This window comes from Neopsephotus bourkii, unplaced genomic scaffold (genome assembly GCF_033783945.1).
Source record: "Neopsephotus bourkii isolate Nb327-2 ecotype Australia unplaced genomic scaffold, CSIRO-AGI_Nbou_v1 NB_1508, whole genome shotgun sequence".
NCBI lineage: Eukaryota > Metazoa > Chordata > Aves > Psittaciformes > Psittacidae > Neopsephotus > Neopsephotus bourkii.
In genome coordinates, this window is record NW_026901984.1 from 5987420 (window position 1) to 6006513 (window position 19094).

The 19094-nt window shown below is 39.6% G+C and overlaps 2 protein-coding genes across 3 annotated transcripts; one reads left to right on the forward strand and one right to left on the reverse strand.

The window, feature by feature from the left end:
- Positions 1–602: 602 nt before the first annotated feature.
- On the reverse strand, positions 603–10278 carry ATPSCKMT (ATP synthase c subunit lysine N-methyltransferase). The gene is made up of 5 exons (XM_061369692.1): positions 10256–10278; positions 9446–9729; positions 7135–7272; positions 6064–6114; positions 603–1355 (listed from the first exon to the last, which is right to left on the reverse strand). The coding sequence occupies exons 2-5, from the start codon at positions 9722–9724 to the stop codon at positions 1158–1160; spliced, it is 666 nt and encodes a 221-aa protein (XP_061225676.1). The 5' UTR covers positions 9725–9729; positions 10256–10278; the 3' UTR covers positions 603–1157.
- Positions 10279–10487: 209 nt separating this feature from the next.
- CCT5 (chaperonin containing TCP1 subunit 5) lies at positions 10488–18625 on the forward strand. Of its 2 annotated transcripts, none has more exons than XM_061369691.1 (11): positions 10488–10699; positions 11385–11445; positions 11526–11690; positions 12188–12386; positions 13131–13323; positions 14252–14401; positions 14716–14835; positions 15227–15412; positions 16384–16521; positions 16882–17062; positions 18337–18625. In XM_061369691.1, the coding sequence occupies exons 1-11, from the start codon at positions 10595–10597 to the stop codon at positions 18462–18464; spliced, it is 1626 nt and encodes a 541-aa protein (XP_061225675.1). In that variant the 5' UTR covers positions 10488–10594; the 3' UTR covers positions 18465–18625. The 2 variants fall into 2 exon arrangements, with proteins under 2 accessions (XP_061225675.1, XP_061225674.1); XM_061369690.1 differs by lacking the exon at positions 10488–10699 and adding an exon at positions 10793–10874.
- The last annotated feature ends 469 nt before the right edge of the window (positions 18626–19094 follow it).

The window sequence follows — 19094 nt, forward strand, 5'->3', positions numbered from 1 at the left end:
TTAGCTTCATTCTATGAGTATCATACAAGCAAAAATCTGACAAACTTACATAGTCATTGCTTAACAGTCTATATGTTAAATGGTGGCAGGAGGGGTTAACTACAAACTTTGACTAATTTTTAAAGGGTGAAACTGGTAAAATTTTACCTGGGAACCAAAACACAGACCAAGTAAGCAGACTGCGACAAAATATGAAAGTGCTGTAACCATGTCAGAAAAGGAAAAGTCACAGAAGTAGCAGCAGTACCTCACTGCAAATCAGCAAAGACAAGGGGAGAACTTGCCTCACCTTCCAAGGAAAAGGCATGCAGCAATGCCATGGGTTTCTGAGCTCACATCAGATGGCACAGAAAAGTGTAAAAGAAGCCTGACTGAAAAATCTCCTTTCCCATCTCACTATAAGTTAATGAGGTCTAACCAGATTTAACCAAGCTAGCCAGACCAACTATCCCTAGAAACAGAGACAGTCTTCCTAAATCAGAGAGGTTAGGAAAAATTATGGTTATTTGCAAAGGCTTATACCAACAAGTGTTCAGTAAGAACACACTTCTGTAGTCTTGTCTTCACATCACAAGTTAAATAAAGACACATCAAGGGCTGCATTTGTGTTAATGAATAAGCAACTTGTTATATTTGCTTGTGTCATATTCAACTTCAAAAAAATACACATTCAAGGTTGAGGTGCAAAACATTGGTATCATCATCACACTCCATCTGCATCAGTTTGATATATTCAGCTTTATGCCTACTCAGCACACATAATGGACATTTGGGAACCGCGGCTCATTTGAGAAGCCACTTGCACACTGCTTCCAACACCACTAACAAAAGCCACATAGGCTCAAAAAGAATGCACATATTAAGTTCATCAATCTGAGCATCTTAACTAGTACATACATTCCCCTTAACAACAGTGAACCGTGTTTTATCCCATTTTCCACACTGAAGTTTTCTGATTCTCATAGAACTATTTCATAATTTTTACTAACTACATTAAGCCACTTCACTACACCTTTCACAAACCTTTGTCTGCTTTCAGATAACCGGTGTATTTCATTTATTTTAGTGACTATTTATCTCCATATCCTGGGGCTCTGTTCACTCTTTAAAAGGTGAACTCAAAGCCAAAAATTTCAGCTCAAAAACAAATTAGATTTTTAGAATTTTGTCTCTGGTGAAATTTCCAATCTTTTTGTTTCACATTCTCTGGAGTGTTTCAAATCATAGGCCCACACAGTGTCTATTCCCTCTCCAGTAGTATGATCTGGGATCCAGCAAGGGAAAGGAAAACGACAGGCAATGATTCTGGCATTACATTCCAGTTCTTCTTCCAGCTTCTTCTCCAACTGTGGCATCTGTTGAATAACAAGAAAAAGCTTTCAGAAGCAGTAAAAACCAGAACCATTCTCTTCAGAATCTAGTTCAAGTATTTAAGAGAAGTCCAAGTTTTGAAGAATTTTTGGAAAAAGAAATGTAGGAAAGTATTCATGACATACATTTTGCCTTTGATGCACTGACAAAGAACATCTGAAACTAGAAAATGGTTATTGTGCCCTGATTGGCAAGATCAAGAAAACTGTAGCTCTAAGTTCTAAAAATACTATCAAAACCCCATAAATAAGCCCTTAGATAACCACACATTAAGTAAAGACTTTGCATGTCCCAATTTATCATTCTCTTCAGTGGGATTCTCTGTAGAGAGAAGAATTTATGATACCCCAAGTCGCATGAATTTGTATATGATACTCAAAGGCCAATGCATCTTGTAGTTTCCAGTCTAACCCCAAGACATACCCTGGGACACTCAAAACATTACACAGCCAACAACCCAAAGCAAATATACTGCTGCCACTGTATGGCAAAGTACTGGCATGTTAAATACTATAGAACTTGAACTTTGTAGGGTCTAGCCTGTTAATATATGCATGTAAGTTGCTGCACTGCATGAAACAGCATATAGAATCATAGGATGGTTTGGTTGGAAGGGACCTTTAATGGTTATGTAGTTCCAATCACCTTGCCATGAGCAGGGACATCTTCAGCTACATCAGGTTGCTCAGAACCACATCCAGCCTCACCTTGAATGTCTCCAGGGATGGCGCATCTACCATCTCTCTTGGAAACCTGTTCCAGTGTTTCACCACCCTCACTGCAAAACTATTATTCCTCGTATCTATTCTAAATCTACCTTCTTTCAGTTTAAAGCCATTCCCCCTTGTCCTATCACTACATTGCCTATTAAAAACTTTGCCCCCATCTTTCTTATAAGCCCCTTTTAGGTAATGGAAGGCTACTATAACATCTCCCTGGACCCTTCCCTTCTCCAGGCTGAACAACCCCAAATCTCTCAGGTGTTCCATTCCTCTGATGATCTTCGTGGCCCTCCTCTGGACTCATTCAAGCAGGTCCACATCCTTCTTACATTAGGGGTCCCAGAGCTGGACACAGTATTCCAGGTTGGGATCTGTGTCAATCTGTCAGCTCACATCCAGCTTTTCATTCACCAGTACCCCTAAGTCCTTCCAGAACGGCTCTCAGTCCCTCCACCCCCAGCCTCTTGATACTGACGATTGCCTCAACCGAGGTGCAGGACATTGCACTTGGCCTTGTTGAACTTCTTAAGGCTCACATGGGCTCACTTACTGAGCTTGTCCAGGTCCCTCTGGATGGCATCCCACACCTCAGCTGTGTCAACTGCACCACTCAGCTTGGTGGCATCTGCAAACTTGCTGAGGGTGCACTTGATCCCACTGTCTGTGTCACTGATAAAGATATTAAACAGTACTGGTTCTAATAACGCCTCGTGAGGGATATCACTCATGACTGATCTCCATCTGAACACTCAGCTGTTGACCACTATCCTGTGGATGCTACCACCCAACCAATACCCTCTCCACTGAACAGCCCATCCACCAAATCCATACCTCCCCAATTCAGAAAGAAGGATGAAATGATGCTGTGGGGGACTGTGTCAAAATACCACTACACAACTCCTGCTGGTTGAAAACCTGTAGTCTAGCTTTCCTCCATTTGCAAAAACTGAGCGGATACAAAAGTCAAGGTAAATATCACTACTCTTCCAAAGAGAAACACGCATCCCAGTCAGATACTCTGTCTCCAATACTTAATTTGCAAATTCTGCTATGGATTAAATGAGAAATGAATTAACACATCTAGACTTCAGAGAAATTTCTTGTCCATGCCAGATACTGATTATGTTCAGGGGGGAGAGGGTAGAAAAAGAAGAAGAAGAGAAAAAAAAAAAAAAAAAGGTGGGGGGGGAAACTTAGCCATTTTTGTCCTTTGGAAAAAATTGACATTATGTTTTATCTGATCAGTGCACACCCGTTAGAATTCCTTTATTTCTTATGCACTGTATCTATCTCAGGGAGTAGTAACAGCAGCAAGCTCCACAGGTTACTTCTATTACATGTAAAAGTCTATTTACCTGATGTCTAAATGTTATGTCATGATATCAAAAGGTTAAAAGAACAGCAATTATTTACAAATACAAATCAATATAAGTCACAAATGACACAAAACATACGAAAATTTCACCAAAAAAAAAAAAGCAACAGAACATTATTAGAAAACAAGACTGACTGAAGAAAATGTATTTCCCAAGGCTGCAGATAGCTTCCACTATCATATACACACACAGGGTGCCTTTGATGTAACATCCTATTATAGCTACATTTAAGCCCACAACAAAGTATTTTAGGAAAAATATAGTCATAGATCTAATACATCAGAGAGTTACCTCTGGATATTTTTGAGCATTCTACGCTCTGATTTAATCCATACAGCAAATACTTTAAAACATTTTTGCTACTGCACTTAAATAAACTAGAAAAATAAGCCCACTTCGGAATCTCAAACCAAGCTGAGACTCTGGAAAATGAAGGGGTACATTATTACAGAAATTACAAATACAGATATAGCCTATTTTTTAATGAGTAATTATAAAAATTAGTGACACCGCAGGTCTACATTAGCTCAAATTACAAAACATCATTAATAGCTCAGGCAAAAAAGAATCATACCCTTGAACTAAACAGTCAAACTAGTTCTTAAGCTAAATCTATCAGTAACATTAGGTGTTATAATCATACTATCTCTTTTACCAAGCCAGGTCAGGGTTTTTTTTGTATGTCTACACAGATATACAGCTTAGTAAACCTTCTGTACAGTATATAATCAGTTAAAACACAGAGAACCTGAGAACATGCACACCTGGTAAGATTTCTGTCATCCCACCCTGAGCAAGTAAAAGCCCCTGCAATCACTCATAAACCCACCTTTCCCCACGCGTTTGCAAGAACAAGAGAGGTCTTAGTTTTCTCTGAAAATCAGTAACTCCACATTCTGTAAGCAAATCTTGGATATGAAATAAAAGCACTGCTTAACAACATCAAATCAGAACAGTATTATTAAAAAAGCTGAAGAGACCTTTTGCCACCTTTTCAGTAAAAACTAAAAAATGCATTAAAGTTTCTAGAAAATCAATTTAATCATTCAGGAAGCTAAGCATTCACAACTTCCAAAGTAAATTTAAAGGGGATCATGAGCAAACAAATGCTCAGGAAATGCACTAGTTCATATGTTTGGATCTATCACATTTATGACAGTATTTTTATTGGAAGAATTTAGCCCAGTGTTTACTGAATTTACTGAAGTTATTGTGAGCCCTAGAGCTACTCTTTCTATCACAGCTGTTACTAATTTATCCCACTTTATACTATTACATTTAAAGTTAAGCCAGTATTTCTGCTGGGTTTACTCACATTTTCCCAAGGCACTTGTTTATTTCTAGTTTAGTAAAATTTCTTCACCTGCACTTTTCCCCTCAGTACAACTGCAGAACTTCTGACTGCGAATTCAAATATTTATACTGCCCCCTCCCGGAACTCGAGCTAGAGAGCACCTAACATCCAAACCTGGTAACATCTGTAGCACAACGTTAACAGTTCCCACTGATATGCTACCACAAAAGTAGGGAAAAAGAAAAATAACTATTTTAACTTCAGTTTCCAACATGTGTTACGATTTAAATCTGAAGTACGTATCTTAATTCCAATGCTGGTAAAGAAAAAGCAGAGAATAGTGAAGCTTTATTATGCTTCTTGTTGCATCTTTATGCTACTACTACTACAGAAATATTAGCAGTGTACGTTGTACAGTATAGCATAAAACTCTTCACTCATTTCATCTCACATTTGCCTTAGCAGAGAAAGAAGCAACACAAAAACGTTTATAGGATATTTCTGTTTCATTTCTCCATCTGCATCCAACCTATGTACAAGATTCCAGTAATAAAATACCAAGAATATTTCAAATATTTAAGAAATTTTCCTCTTTTACAGTAAAAAAAACAAAACACCAAAACACCTACATCATCTGACAAAATTTATCGAATGTATTAGTAAAGCAGTCACTGGAACTCAGTTACTACACCAGTTTTGAAGAATACTTTTTCCGGAGGAATACAATGAACATAGGCGTATAAAGCCTTCCTAAAAGGCAAAGAATTTGTGGACTTGTTCTCTAAGCAATTATACTTGAAACATTTCTAAACTTTCATAGTCTAACATGGGCAAGAGATTATTACAATATATCTGCTGCTGGCCTAATTGAGCTAATCTGGGTTTTGGAGATTATGGGCAAAATTCAATAGTCTCCTCTAAGAAGGTTCCCAAAAATAAGTTGCAGCCAATATCCTACTCCATCCTTTCCCTGCAAACTCCTCATTTTTTCAGTATGAAAAATTAAAATTGTCAAGAATCAATCTATCACCTTCCCTCCAAGCAACTTGAGCACATCAGTTTTCCTTTTGGTTATGAACTAATGGACAGAAGAAAACATGCCTATTTTCAGAGCTCCAGTCTGCATACAGTCACAAGTTTTATCAGGTATTATCATGGACATTAACAAGCAACAATGAAATATCAAAATATTAGTATTAACTACCTTTGACATTTTACAAGTTAGCACATTTATCTGCAAAATGAAGCAACACCGAATGCCTCAGCATTAAAATAATTAAACAATGCAAAAAAAACTTACCATTTGAGGCACCCCAAAAACGACGACATTTCTATAACAGGAAAAAGAAACCTAAAACAAAATTTGGGAACAAGTCTTGATGAAAATGGCGTTTGTATTAGAAGAAGCTCTCACCATTCTTTGCCCTAATCCCTGTAGTTGCACTCCTTTCACCAGAGATTCAGACCAAAAATTAGAAAAATGTCCCATATCAACTTTTCATCACACAAATTTCTAAACAGACAACTTTATATTGCTGAACAGCAAAAAACTTTTACCGCCTGGCCAAGAATACAGCACTAATTCTAGTAGCACAGAAAGTGTTAATTTAGAACATGATTTTACTTATGGCTTAGTTTTTCCACAGCTCCTGCATGTTAAAACGATGTATGTTTCAAGTTTGACCACCCCTCTTTTGTTAAATGTTAGCTAGCTACAAGAACTTGCCAAGCATTCCAGTGCCTGAGTTCTCCCACTCAGTGCCATTAAGTTTTCCAATGCTCCCTTCTGAAAAAAGAAAAAATAATACACTAGCACTTTTCCTCCAAATTCCTACTACCCACTTGGGAGAGGCCCACATAAACATGACCCAAGAAGGCACGCCACATTGAAAAAGCAACTGTGACTCAAATGATTATAAATTGTGAAAAAAATCTCAGTCACATGTAAGTTACCTTAAAGCAACACTCAAAACCAGGTAACACACTACACAGCTAGAAAAGGACAAACATCTAATGAAATGCCAGGTGAGATTGTGATCGCACACATTAGGTGAATAAAGTCTTGTTACTGAGCCCACAGTATCAGCTCTCAGCAATACCTGACGTTACAGCACCCCACATCAGTCATCAGGCACAATCATGCCATAATACGTTCAAGGAGTCTGTACTGAAAAAGGACAGCACTTCACCAAAGCACAAAACCAGCAGAGAAGCTGATTGTCCTTCGAGTTTGGTTTCTACAGGCTCAAGTACTTTTCTCAAAGCCCAGTACAGCATCTTGTGGCCAGTCAGTATTCTGGTTCTTTCAAGCAAGTATTCCTAAACTATGGAAATCTCTCAAATAGCCCAGATTTTATATTTCACCACCTACCTTCCATAAGTCTGAAATATAAAATCTGGTGTTGTGATGTACCCCATCTCTCCAAGCACGGTACCTGGAGTACCAGACCAGCCAGGGATTTAATTCATAGCCAACAGCTTTGAAACCCATTTTTGCAGCTGCTATCACCTACAAGGAAGAAAGTAAATCTTCACTTAGAAGCAGAGAAAGTGTATTCACGCACAGTGTTATTTACAATATAAATCAAAGGAATGCACATTCGTATTTCATACAGATTTCAATGCCCAAGAGATTAGCAGTATAGTGAACAAAAACTCAAACTACGTTTTAGTAATACGACTAGACCCATTGAAATTAACAGATACATTCACATGAACAAAATGAACCACTTAAACATTCACAGGACAAAGCTATAAGCCTGTAGTATGTCTATGATTAGCATAGGAGTTTAATTTAACATATTTATGACACTGCCTTGGAGCTGCAATACTGAAATTGGCCATAGAGAGAACAGAGAAATACACAAACAGAAAAGCTCAAAGTGAGACAACTTATTTGAAACGCAGTGATGGGTTGGCACTTGAGAGACACCTGAATCTGAGACAAAATGACCCACCAATAAAAAGAGCTTGAAAATAAACTGCTGACCTACATTTAAAAAAAGGTAAAATTTAAATGTAGGATAAAAAGAAATTGAAAAAGAAACCCCACATATAAATCTCATAGTAGAGCTTTCATCCACTGCTAAGCTTCATATATCATTTTAAAAGGCAAAAGGTAATTCACATTGATTTTTAAAGACATTTCTCTAAATTAGACCCTAAAATTTAGAATTGATAAGCTGTATTTGAAGTGTCTTCAAACAAGATCAAAACCTGAGATTTTAAAAAAAGTTTCTATTCTCATAGAAACATCACCAGTACGCAGAATTAAGACTTAAGTCATTAATTTAAAAGGCTACTGCCAGGTTCTCACCAGGAGAAGCCTGATGAACTATGAATTACAGAACAGGCAAGGTGCGATCAGGAAGTAAACATCTCAAACAGCATTACCTGGACAGTGTGTTTCACACTATTAAAATAGCACATCTTTCATCATGCACACGGCACATGCAAATACACTAGAAAAATCTGACATTTTTACCAAGCTCGGAAATAAAAAAATGATCATATTTATCCACTGGTCACACCGAAGCACCAACTATTTAAAAACTCCTGAACAGAAGCTCAGCTTTTTTTAGGACAGACACATTAAGGCAACACCAAGTATTCAATTTTAGGCCTGGCTCTCCAAGCAGTTTTCAGACTCCATTTAAGCACACAAACACAAATAAATATATACATGCATACAAAAATCAGAATTAAACACAGAGTGCCTCAACTGAGTGTCAGGTCAGACTGCAGAGAAGAGAGAGCATCAAAAACTGCAGCTCACATACCTACATGCTTTTCTCCGTTTCCTATTTGGGTACAATTCCTTCTAAGCCACCTTAAGAGATCTGGATTTCCAAATCAAATTTGGTTGATTCAATCACATGAACTATGGATGAAGGCAGCATTCAAGAACTTACTCATTTCCATCAAAACCCACTTCACGCATCATCCTGTTACTAAACCTGACTTGAAACAGATGGTTATGGTTCAAAAAACATCACAACTACAAAAAAAAAAAAAGACACCATTGCCTACTACAGCCTTACCACTTTTCCAAATCAGAGTTCAGACAATGTCCTGGAAGCACAGTATTGATTTGACTTTAGCGATTCTCACCATTTCTCTTGGGAATTCTGCTAGTTTCACATTGATTTTTGAAGCAGGGCAGCCAGAACTGCACAAAGGTGTGAAAACTACAGCACTAATGACACCAGAATTATTATTTATGTAATCCACTGCTCATCTCTCATTCTTCGTTCCTCTGTCACCTTTATACAATAAGCATAGAGCTGCAGCTCCAAATGCATAGTGCTATTTAATCTCAAAACATCACATGCTGCAGCTATAAACTTGGGTGGAATCACAGCTCTTTGACAATCATAATACCAATACTTCCAATGTATCTTTTCACATGAATTCAAAGCAATCCCCTCAAGCCAAGAGGATGAGTTCATCACCTTATACGTGTGGTCAAGCTGCAGGCAAGACTGAAGAAAAAAGACATTGCTCACTCACCTAAACTGAATATGAACCCTTCTCAGCTTTGAGCCTTTTTCTAAGGCTCAGACAAAAACACTGGATGCCAAAGACAAAGACATTCATAAATATGAGAAAACAACATCAGCCATGGCTGGAGCATCTGACACTTTGAGAGGCAACATACAAGGAAAGTGATGCCCAAGACTTACAATACGGCCATCCCCGCTACCAATGTCAACTAGGGAGCCACTTCTGCTTTCTAACATTCTCAGCACATTCTGGATCTGGGTGGAAGTTGCAGGAACAAAGGGCAGGCACACTTTCCTCAGAGCCGGCATCACGAAGGGTATGACCACAGCATAAACAGCCACTAAGGTCCCACCAACACCAGCGGTGACCCACAGCCCCCAGCTCCTCCCTGTTGATGCGCCCTTGCAGTCGTCCTGCGGGGCTGCTGCATGGCTCTCTTTTTCTACCACCTTGGACATCACACCTAAAAAGAGACAGTGAAGAGTAATTATCTAATAGCTTTATTACGTGCTTAACACAAAGCGGTACTGGGATATCAGGAAGGAAAAAGAGTAACTACTTACACCCCTTTGGGGGATGCCAAGACTCTACGGAAAACGTCACTATTATTGCTTTTTAGAGGCTAAAGCGTGATTTTTCAAGCCATATAAACCCGTAATTCCCCCCACCCGCCTGGAAGCAGAGCACCCTGGAACAGCTCAGGGACGGCGTGAGGAAAGACTTCCCCGTCACGGACAACCGGGAGCCCGCTTCCCTAACCGTTCCAGAGTAGTTATGGTTTTTCCTCCCAGAAATTACTTTTCTTCATAGCACAACGCACCCCTCTACCAGCTACCCCAAACCACAACCCCGAGGTTCCCCAGAACCGACAAACACCCGTTCTTAGCCGGCCATATTTATAGTGGAGGGCAATACCACTTCGCCAGGCGGGGGGAGGAGGGACCGAAACCTTTTTGATGGCGCCTCGCAGAGGAACGGCGCGCGCTCACTCTTCCGCCGCGTGACTGCCCCTACCACTTTGGGTTGACGGTGTCACCCGGTGCGGCTCACTGCGCTGGGCTCCCGTATTCTACCTCATATAGTATATATCTTCCCCCCCCCCCGCTTCCCTGCCAGCATCTGGGGAACAGGGCCGCGAGCACGCCCGTTCTGAATGCTTCCAGAAAGTCCGCTGGAGGCGCCATATAGGTCCCGCCCGCCAAATATGTCGCGCAGTGACCGGCCGCGCAGGCGCGGAGCAGCGTGCGGGTGAGCGTGTTGCGTCACGGCGTGGCGGCATCCGGCTCGCGCTTGCCCGGTGTGTGGGAGCAGCAGGAGGAGTTGCAGCCATGTCGGCCATGGGGACTTTGGCGTTTGATGAGTATGGGCGCCCCTTCCTCATCCTCAAGGATCAGGAACGGAAGACGCGCCTTATGGGGCTCGAGGCGCTTAAGGTGAGCGGGTTGGGGCCGCCGATCCGTCCACGGGTTCTCGCTGGGCGCCGCGCCATGCTTCCGTTAGGGGCGGGGAACGGGCGCCGTTAGGCCTCAGCAGGAGGATGGAGCTTGGTGGGGCGAGGCGGTGCAACTCTTGTCTTCTGTCTCGTGTCAGGAGCACCTGGGCCTGCAGGTGAGGGAGGGATGGGGACAGGGCGGAGAAAACATCGCCCCGAGGCTGCGAATCCGCCACCCGCGGCATGAGGTGTATGAGGTCTCCGTGGCTGCGGGGTCCTTTACCCTGTAGTTTCGGCGCGCCCCTCCCAGCGCCTTCTGGGCGCGGCGGGCAGGGAGGCTCCTCGCAGCCTCCTCCTTTAGATCCCGCTTTTTTTCCCTCTGTCTGAAGCTTGCGTTGCTTTTTTCTGTTGTTTCGCCTTTTTTAAATTTTGGGGCTGTAGTGCTGCCTCCTCTGCTTTGGCAAGCTGTAGCGGTTCATATGCAAGCAGTGCAAGAAAAGGCACAGAAAATGTTTCTGACTTAAAAGCAATACACATACATTGACTTCTTTTTCACTCTTAATTAGCTTATGTCAGTTAAATTACAAAATTTGTGTTAGCAGCTTATCCCTATGTTTTTTTAGCTTAATATTATGATCTTGGGATGTATAATACTGACTTGACTTAATTTTTCCATTGTTTTATAGTCTCACATAATGGCAGCAAAGGCTGTAGCGAGTACTCTGAGAACATCCCTTGGGCCCAATGGTAATAATAATTTTAATGCTTCTTTTTCAGTAATTTTTTTTGTGGATTTTCTGTATTTCATACTGTGGTTATATTTTTAGGCTTGGATAAAATGATGGTGGATAAAGATGGTGAGGTGACTGTGACAAATGATGGTGCTACCATCCTGAATATGATGGATGTGGACCACCAGATAGCCAAACTTATGGTGGAGCTGTCTAAGTCTCAAGATGATGAGATTGGGGATGGGACCACTGGAGTTGTTGGTAAGACAAGGTTTTAAATTTAACTTAGATTTTCCAGCTTTAACATCAAGCTTATTTAGTTATTTTAAGAAATTTTATGTGAAGTAACAGTAGCTTTTCTTTAGCACGTTCTTAGAGTGTTTACTATTTCAGTATTCTTGTCAGTTCCTGTATTAGAAGCCTTGTGATAAGAAAGACTTCTGTGGTTACATTTTAAGTTGGTGTTGAGAGTCCTCTTTGTACTTTCAAAATTTTTTCTTCATGGTTTTCTTCCATAACCTTCTACCTGTCCTGCTGTGGTGGCCATGTGGCTTTTTGGTCTAAGAGCATGCAGTTTTCTTTGTATGCATAGCAAGTTCAGGGTTGTTCAGGGTTATTTTGTCATTCAGGAAAACTTGAACTGTTAAAATACTACAGTAAAAATTAAAAGGTGTACTCTTTAATCTTTTGATAATGTATTAAAGTTGATGCTGTAACCTGTGGAAGAGTAAAAGTTATTGTAAAATTTTGTTTTATAGTTCTGGCTGGAGCCTTATTGGAACAGGCTGAGCAATTGCTGGATCGTGGTATTCATCCCATCAGAATAGCAGACGGTTACGAGCAGGCAGCTCGCATTGCCATTGAGCATCTAGACAAAATCAGTGATAGCTTTACAGTTGATCCACAGAACATTGAACCACTGATCCAGACAGCAAAGACAACCTTAGGCTCTAAAGTGTAAGTCACACAAACTTCAGAAAAATGTATCCGTTTCATTAAAAATGCTTGAAAGGTGAAACCCTGGTGGTTTGGTGGTTTATTAAATTGTTTGCATTATTGGAGTGGCTGCCAAAGGCTTTTTTACGTTTGATTTTGGCTAATTTCTCAATGGACTTATGTCTCCGGATAAAAAAATTGTGCTTTTTCTCTAACGGGACAATTCTTTGATGTTAAAGAGTGCAAAATTAATTCTAACTTGATAACTCCAGGTTTCTTCATCATAGCAAATTCCAAGAGTAATGCAAACCTCTTAAAAATAATTGTGTTACATTTCAAAGGTTGGTTTTGGATTTTTCCTAATATTAAAAAAAAAAAAAAGTTTGTTAGATTGTTTTATAACTACATATTTCATTATAGGTTCTAAGTGTATATAAATTCAGACATTGTAAGTGCTTTGCAGAGCTGTCTTTTTTATGGTAGTTTAGTGGTTTCTGTGACTTCAGTGTTTCTTAACAAGTTCTTGCTTCTTTCAAATATGTATTTTGAGACCATGTCCACAAAGACTACTTAGACAAATCATGTTGTGTGTTCTGTTTTCTGCTGTATTTAGCACCTTTATTTCTGTGAAAAAAAAGGAGGACCCCCTGTTTTGTACAAAAGTTGTTAGCTGTATTGATAGTTTTTCTGTTCAGTATTGATAGAATAGCTTTTTTCTTCTAAACTGTGGAGACATAATGCAATTTTGTTTTTTTTTAAACCTAGAGTTAACCGCTGTCACAGACAAATGGCAGAAATTGCTGTAAATGCTGTACTGACAGTAGCAGATATGGAACGTAAAGATGTTGATTTTGAGCTGATCAAAGTACAAGGCAAAGTGGGTGGTAGACTGGAAGATACACAGTTGGTTAAAGGAGTGATTGTGGATAAAGATTTCAGTCATCCACAGATGCCTAAAGTAAGTGATATCCCTGTTTGCATCTCATCTGTAATGGTCAAATAACATTGTCTAGTTCACTCCAAATGCTGTCCTAGCATTTTTTAAGTATTTAAACAGTGCTGCAGTTTGGCTTGGTTTTTCAACCATATACCAACAGAGGAAGGGGAGAGGAGCATTACATTGTGTTGGAAGAGACCAAGGTAGAATTTTAGAACAGTCTTGAGAAATGATGGCAGGAGGGATCACTGTATGGCCAAGTGAGGACAGCTGTATAGTTCTGTTTTGAAGCAGAAATCATCCGTAATGTGTTTGAGATGCTTAATGCAACTTAGTATCAAGAAATGCTTCTTAAGCTTTATGAAGCTTCTTAAGTTTTGCCTCATTGTCCTGTTTGGAACAGGAAGCTCTCCTTCTATTGTATTTGGTGTAGGTAAGGTCTACAAGTCTTTGTGCAGCATGCTTCAGGAACGAAGGATGCAATTTTAAATTTTTACCCTTCTAAAATATTTTTCTAGTAGTTGATACTGTTTATCCTATAAAAAGGATGATACATAATATCAGTCATGTACATAAAAGGTGGTTGTAAAGATGAGTATGTAGTCCTTCTAGTAGTCACAGTGGATTGGGCAAATAACAGTTTTACAGAAGATTTTTTCTATTTGTATTTTTTTAATGATAAAAAGACACCAGTGGTAGAGATGGTTATAGGCTTAAACAAATGTCTAAGCTGTGAAATTTGTTCTAGGTGGGTTAGAGACTTCTGAAAGTATTATTTAGATATAGTTAGTTTCAATTTAGAGTAAGTCAAATGATCTTTGAGTTTCCTTTTATCTCCCTGTGTTTTTATACATGTCTGTATGTTTTGCAGATACAAGGCAGAGGTGTTACTGAGGTCAAAACTCAACTTTTTTTATTCCATTTTGGGTTTTTTTTTTTAATTATACAGGAGCTTAAAGATGCTAAAATTGCAATCCTTACTTGTCCATTTGAACCACCTAAGCCTAAAACCAAGCATAAGCTTGATGTCACATCTGTGGAGGATTACAAGGCGCTGCAGAAATATGAAAAGGAGAAGTTTGAAGAGATGGTGAAACAAGTAAGATTGTTCCTCTGTTTTCTACGTTTTCCATGACTCTTACACAAAATAGCATAGTGTAGTGTTGTATTTTTGGAAATGAGCTAATAATCCTGATAGGAGGCAACATCCAACCAATAATAATAAAAGTTACGGTGACATAAGAAAGATACCACACTAGTTTGAAATTAACATTGAACTTTGTATATGCCAAGTAGTTCTTTTTTTTTTTTTTACTTACATTCTGATAAAATGAGAATTAAAATCATGAAGAGATTGCTTTTCTTTACTGTGTTAGTGCTGATCAGGAGATTGATGTTGTATGTTGCTTTCAGATAAAAGACACCGGCGCAAACCTTGCTATTTGCCAGTGGGGTTTTGATGATGAGGCAAATCACTTGCTGCTCCAGAATGAGCTGCCTGCTGTTCGTTGGGTTGGTGGAGCTGAAATAGAAGTAAGTAAAATCTTCTACAATTGAGCTCTGTAGCAGTTCTCAAAACATTTCTTAAGTATCATTCTGTACCATTTAAAAGTTTGGGCTTTCTGGGTAGAACTGTGTAATTAGGTGTATGGGTAGGTATTGGAGAAAAACTGTAGGGAATCTGTGGGAAGAACCTACAATGAATGTGATTATGCTTTACGATATGAGTGTGTGCATATTGGCTAGGAATATTTCTGCTTTTAGTCTTGCTCTTTGCAGAAACAAGACATCACCTGCAATACTTTGAAGTGATGGGTAGATAACCTTTTGGATTAGGCATTTGACAGAATCTCTCCCACTAGTTTGTTATGAAAAAGGCAATTGAAAAGTCTTCTCAAAATAATTGATGGTTCTTTAACTTCAGTTAATCGCCATTGCAACTGGAGGCCGCATTGTTCCTCGCTTCTGTGAACTCACAGCAGAGAAACTGGGTTTTGCGGGTGTTGTCCGAGAGATCTCCTTTGGAACAACCAAGGACAGAATGCTTGTCATTGAACAGTGTCAGAATTCCAGAGCTGTGACCATTTTCATTAGAGGAGGAAATAAAATGGTGAGATGCTTGGTTTGTTACAAGTGCTTTATACATACATTGCAGAATGTGTTGTTTCTTTCAAAACCATGTTAACTCTTGTATTTATCTAAATTTTCGTTGCAGTGTGGATAAGTAGAAGGGGAGGAGGGTTGTAGGCAGTGATGAATATGTGCTAGAAATCGCTTGTTAGATTCACATAGTAAGTTTTTGAATGAAAACTTTGTTTCTCACTATTAGATCATATAGTTCATAAGTAGAGAAGTAATTTTACCTGTGGATGGTCTAGTTTCTTTTTTCTCATGGGGGTTGTCACTTTTATGGGTAAAGGCATACCACCATTTTTAAAAGATTGGGTTTTATTATAAATTTGGCATGTAATCTCTGATTTAATCCAGTTTAAAAAAATTAAAAAGCCCAAACCACCCCCCTCACTTCCTGAATGAGACCACTTTAAATGCTGACATATTTAACCTGGTTCTTAATTGTAGTGTTAGTGTTAAATTACATTTAGTATAAGTCAAGTCCTACACCAGGTGAAAACCTTATGAAGAAAAGAATATAACCTCTAGTCTTAAGAGTTCTTAGTGAAAGAAAAATGCAGCTTTAAAGGTTAGCATAACTTGTTAAATCTTCCTACATCTGTTGAAGCTGGGCGTTGACACAGACTGCAGTCTGAAAATAATATTGGCATTTAAATTTATGTGTTTTACATCTTGGAAATAGGCAAGATTGAAAACCTTGTGTAAGTTTTTGTTGCTTGAATTTACATATTTTGCAAGTAACACTGAAAAGGTGTTGGGCGTTTTCAATTCCTGCTCTGCCATTGAATGTCTAACATTTTATGTTGGGAAGTAGTGTTAACGTAGCTGCATTAGAGCCATTAAAAGATCCTACAGTTTATTTGCAGTTTCCCTTTCTGTGTTAGGAAATGCATTTTCATAGCCTTCAGTTGTGTATGTTGTAAAATACATGCTGGTTTATAATTGCAGATCATTGAAGAAGCAAAGCGATCTCTCCATGACGCATTGTGTGTCATTCGGAATCTTGTTCGTGATAATCGTATTGTATATGGTGGTGGTGCAGCTGAAATTTCTTGTGCCTTGGCAGTCAGTGAGGCAGCAGATAAGGTAAGAAAGAATAGTTGCAACTTTCTTTAATTTATGAAGGGAAAATAAGGATTACGTTTGTTTTAAGAGATTCCAAAAAAACCGTCAAAAAGCTCCCACACTGTATGTTATAGAACTTCCTGACATTCATTGATAACCAGTGCTGAAAGTTTTCCTTCTCCTCTGTAAAATGTCATTCCCAGTACCTTTTTCCTTTTATGATAACAGCAGTTTAAATTTGCAAGTAGTAGGTATTCATTCAGTTGATACTGTTTCCAAGAAAATCTGCATATTGCGTATTTTGTAGATAATGTGAAAATCAGCTTTTGCTAACATTTTTGTTCATAATAGCTGTATGAACTTAAGTTTCATTTCCCCTAGTGCCCATCTTTGGAACAGTATGCTATGAGAGCTTTTGCAGATGCTCTGGAGGTAATTCCCATGGCGCTCTCTGAGAACAGTGGTATGAATCCAATACAGACAATGACCGAAGTGCGGGCTAGGCAAGTGAAAGAAAACAACCCTGCCCTCGGCATTGATTGCTTGCAGAAAGGAACAAATGGTAAGAACTGCAGTGTGGAGAAGGAGGAGCACAATGGGGTTTTCTTTCTCACAAAGTGTCTTGGGCTGTTCTTTGCTTTGTGGTTTTGGCAGGGTTTTTTAACATATATGTCACTTCAGTTATGAACTCTTGCCCCTTGTCATAATAAGTGGGAATGCAGGTGGACAGATAACATGCATGTCTACTAGATAGAAAATGTCTAATTGCTTGAAAACCTTTATTTTGTGGCAACTCATCGTTCAGCCACCCTGTGGTACAGGTCTTCCCATGACATCCTCGCAGGCAAGCTCAGGAAGCACAGGCTGGATGGACAGAGAGGTAGAACTGGCTGAATGGCAGAACTCAGAGGGTTGTGATCAGCAGCAGAGTCTAGTTGGAGGCCTGTAACTAGCGGTGTTCCCCAAGGGTCAATACTGGGTCCAGTATTGTTAATCATCAGTGACTTGGATGAAGAGAGAGTGCCTTCTCAACAGATTTGCTGGTGATACAAAACTGGGAGAAGCAGTTGATATCCCAGAGTGCTGTGCTGTCATTCAGAGGGATATAGACAGGCTGGAGAGTTGGGCAGAGAGAAACCTAACAAAGTTCAGCGAAGTCAGGGTCCTGCCCCTGGGGAGGAGTAACCCCATGTGCCAGTACAGGCTGGGGGCTCGTGTGCTGCAAAGTAGCTCTGAGGAGAGGGACCTGGGGGTCTTGGTGGACAGTGAGTTGTCCATACGCCAGCAATTAACCAAGAAGGCTAATGGTATCCTGGCTATATCAGGAGTGCTGCCAGCAGGTTATTTTCCCTCTCTACTTTGCCCTGGTGAGGCATCACCTGGAGTACTGTGTCCAGTTCTGGGCTCCCCAGTTGAAGAGAGACATGTAGTTACTGCAGAGGGTCCAGCAAAAGGCTACTAGAATGATTAAGGGTCTGGAGAGTTTCTTGTTCAAAGAAAGGCTGAGGAAGTCAGGCCTGTTCAGCCTGGAGAAGAGAAGGCTCAGGGGTAATCTGGTTAATGAGTCTTAAGTATCTGAAGGGAGGATGTCAAGAGGATGGGGCCAAGCTCTTGGTGGTGCCAAGAAGTTAAAAGATTTTGCATCTTCGTGGTCCAAAACGTTTGGTAAGATCCCAGACATAAAACTCCAGTCTGTACAAATTGTTTCTCAACCATGGTGGCCAAGAGCAATAATTTTAAAATGGGCTTTACAATTACATTGAAATTACTACCTCAGATTAAATGTTGTGTCTAGTTTTCAGGAGAGCATCTAATTCTTCTGCTTCTTTTTGGCAGATATGAAGCAGCAACATGTTATAGAAACCTTGATTGGCAAGAAACAGCAGATTTCTCTGGCAACTCAGGTCGTTAGAATGATTCTGAAGATTGATGATATCCGTAGGCCTGGAGAATCTGAAGAGTAAAGGCTGAAAAGCACAAAACATTTAAGGGGGCCACCACAGTAGCGAAGACGGTAGTATTCTGATGCTTCATCTTCAGCTATTTATTTTGGATACTTTTTCTTTCAGATACTGTAATGGCTAATTGTTGGAAATAAAACACAATTGAGCACTGGTGGTTTCAAGACTTGTTTCAGAAGTATCATTGCATATTTTCTTACACAGGTGTGAATATTCATAAAAAACACTTCTTGAATGTGTAGGAAACAAACATTGATAATTCTGTAATAAAATTCCATGGGTCCTTTTTCATTGCTTCTGCAGGTAACTCCATTAGCTGTTTGTATGCAAAGCCCACAGATTCTCATTTTTAGATGAGAATCTTAAATTCTCATTGTCGGTGAAACAAGCAGAAGTTTATTGTAGCCTCCAGTTATTCTTATACATTGAATAGATCAAGAGTGAAGTTTCAGTCTGCAGATTTAAAGGGAGCTGTATTTCATGCTTCTAGTTGCTTCCATTTTTTCTGTTGTAGTACCTTGTTCCTGATTTATGTGCAGGAGTTTTTTTCAGGGCTGAACACATTCACGCAAGTCGGGGTTTTATCCAAAACTTCTGTCTATTCCACTACACATAAATGCACTTCCTTCGCAT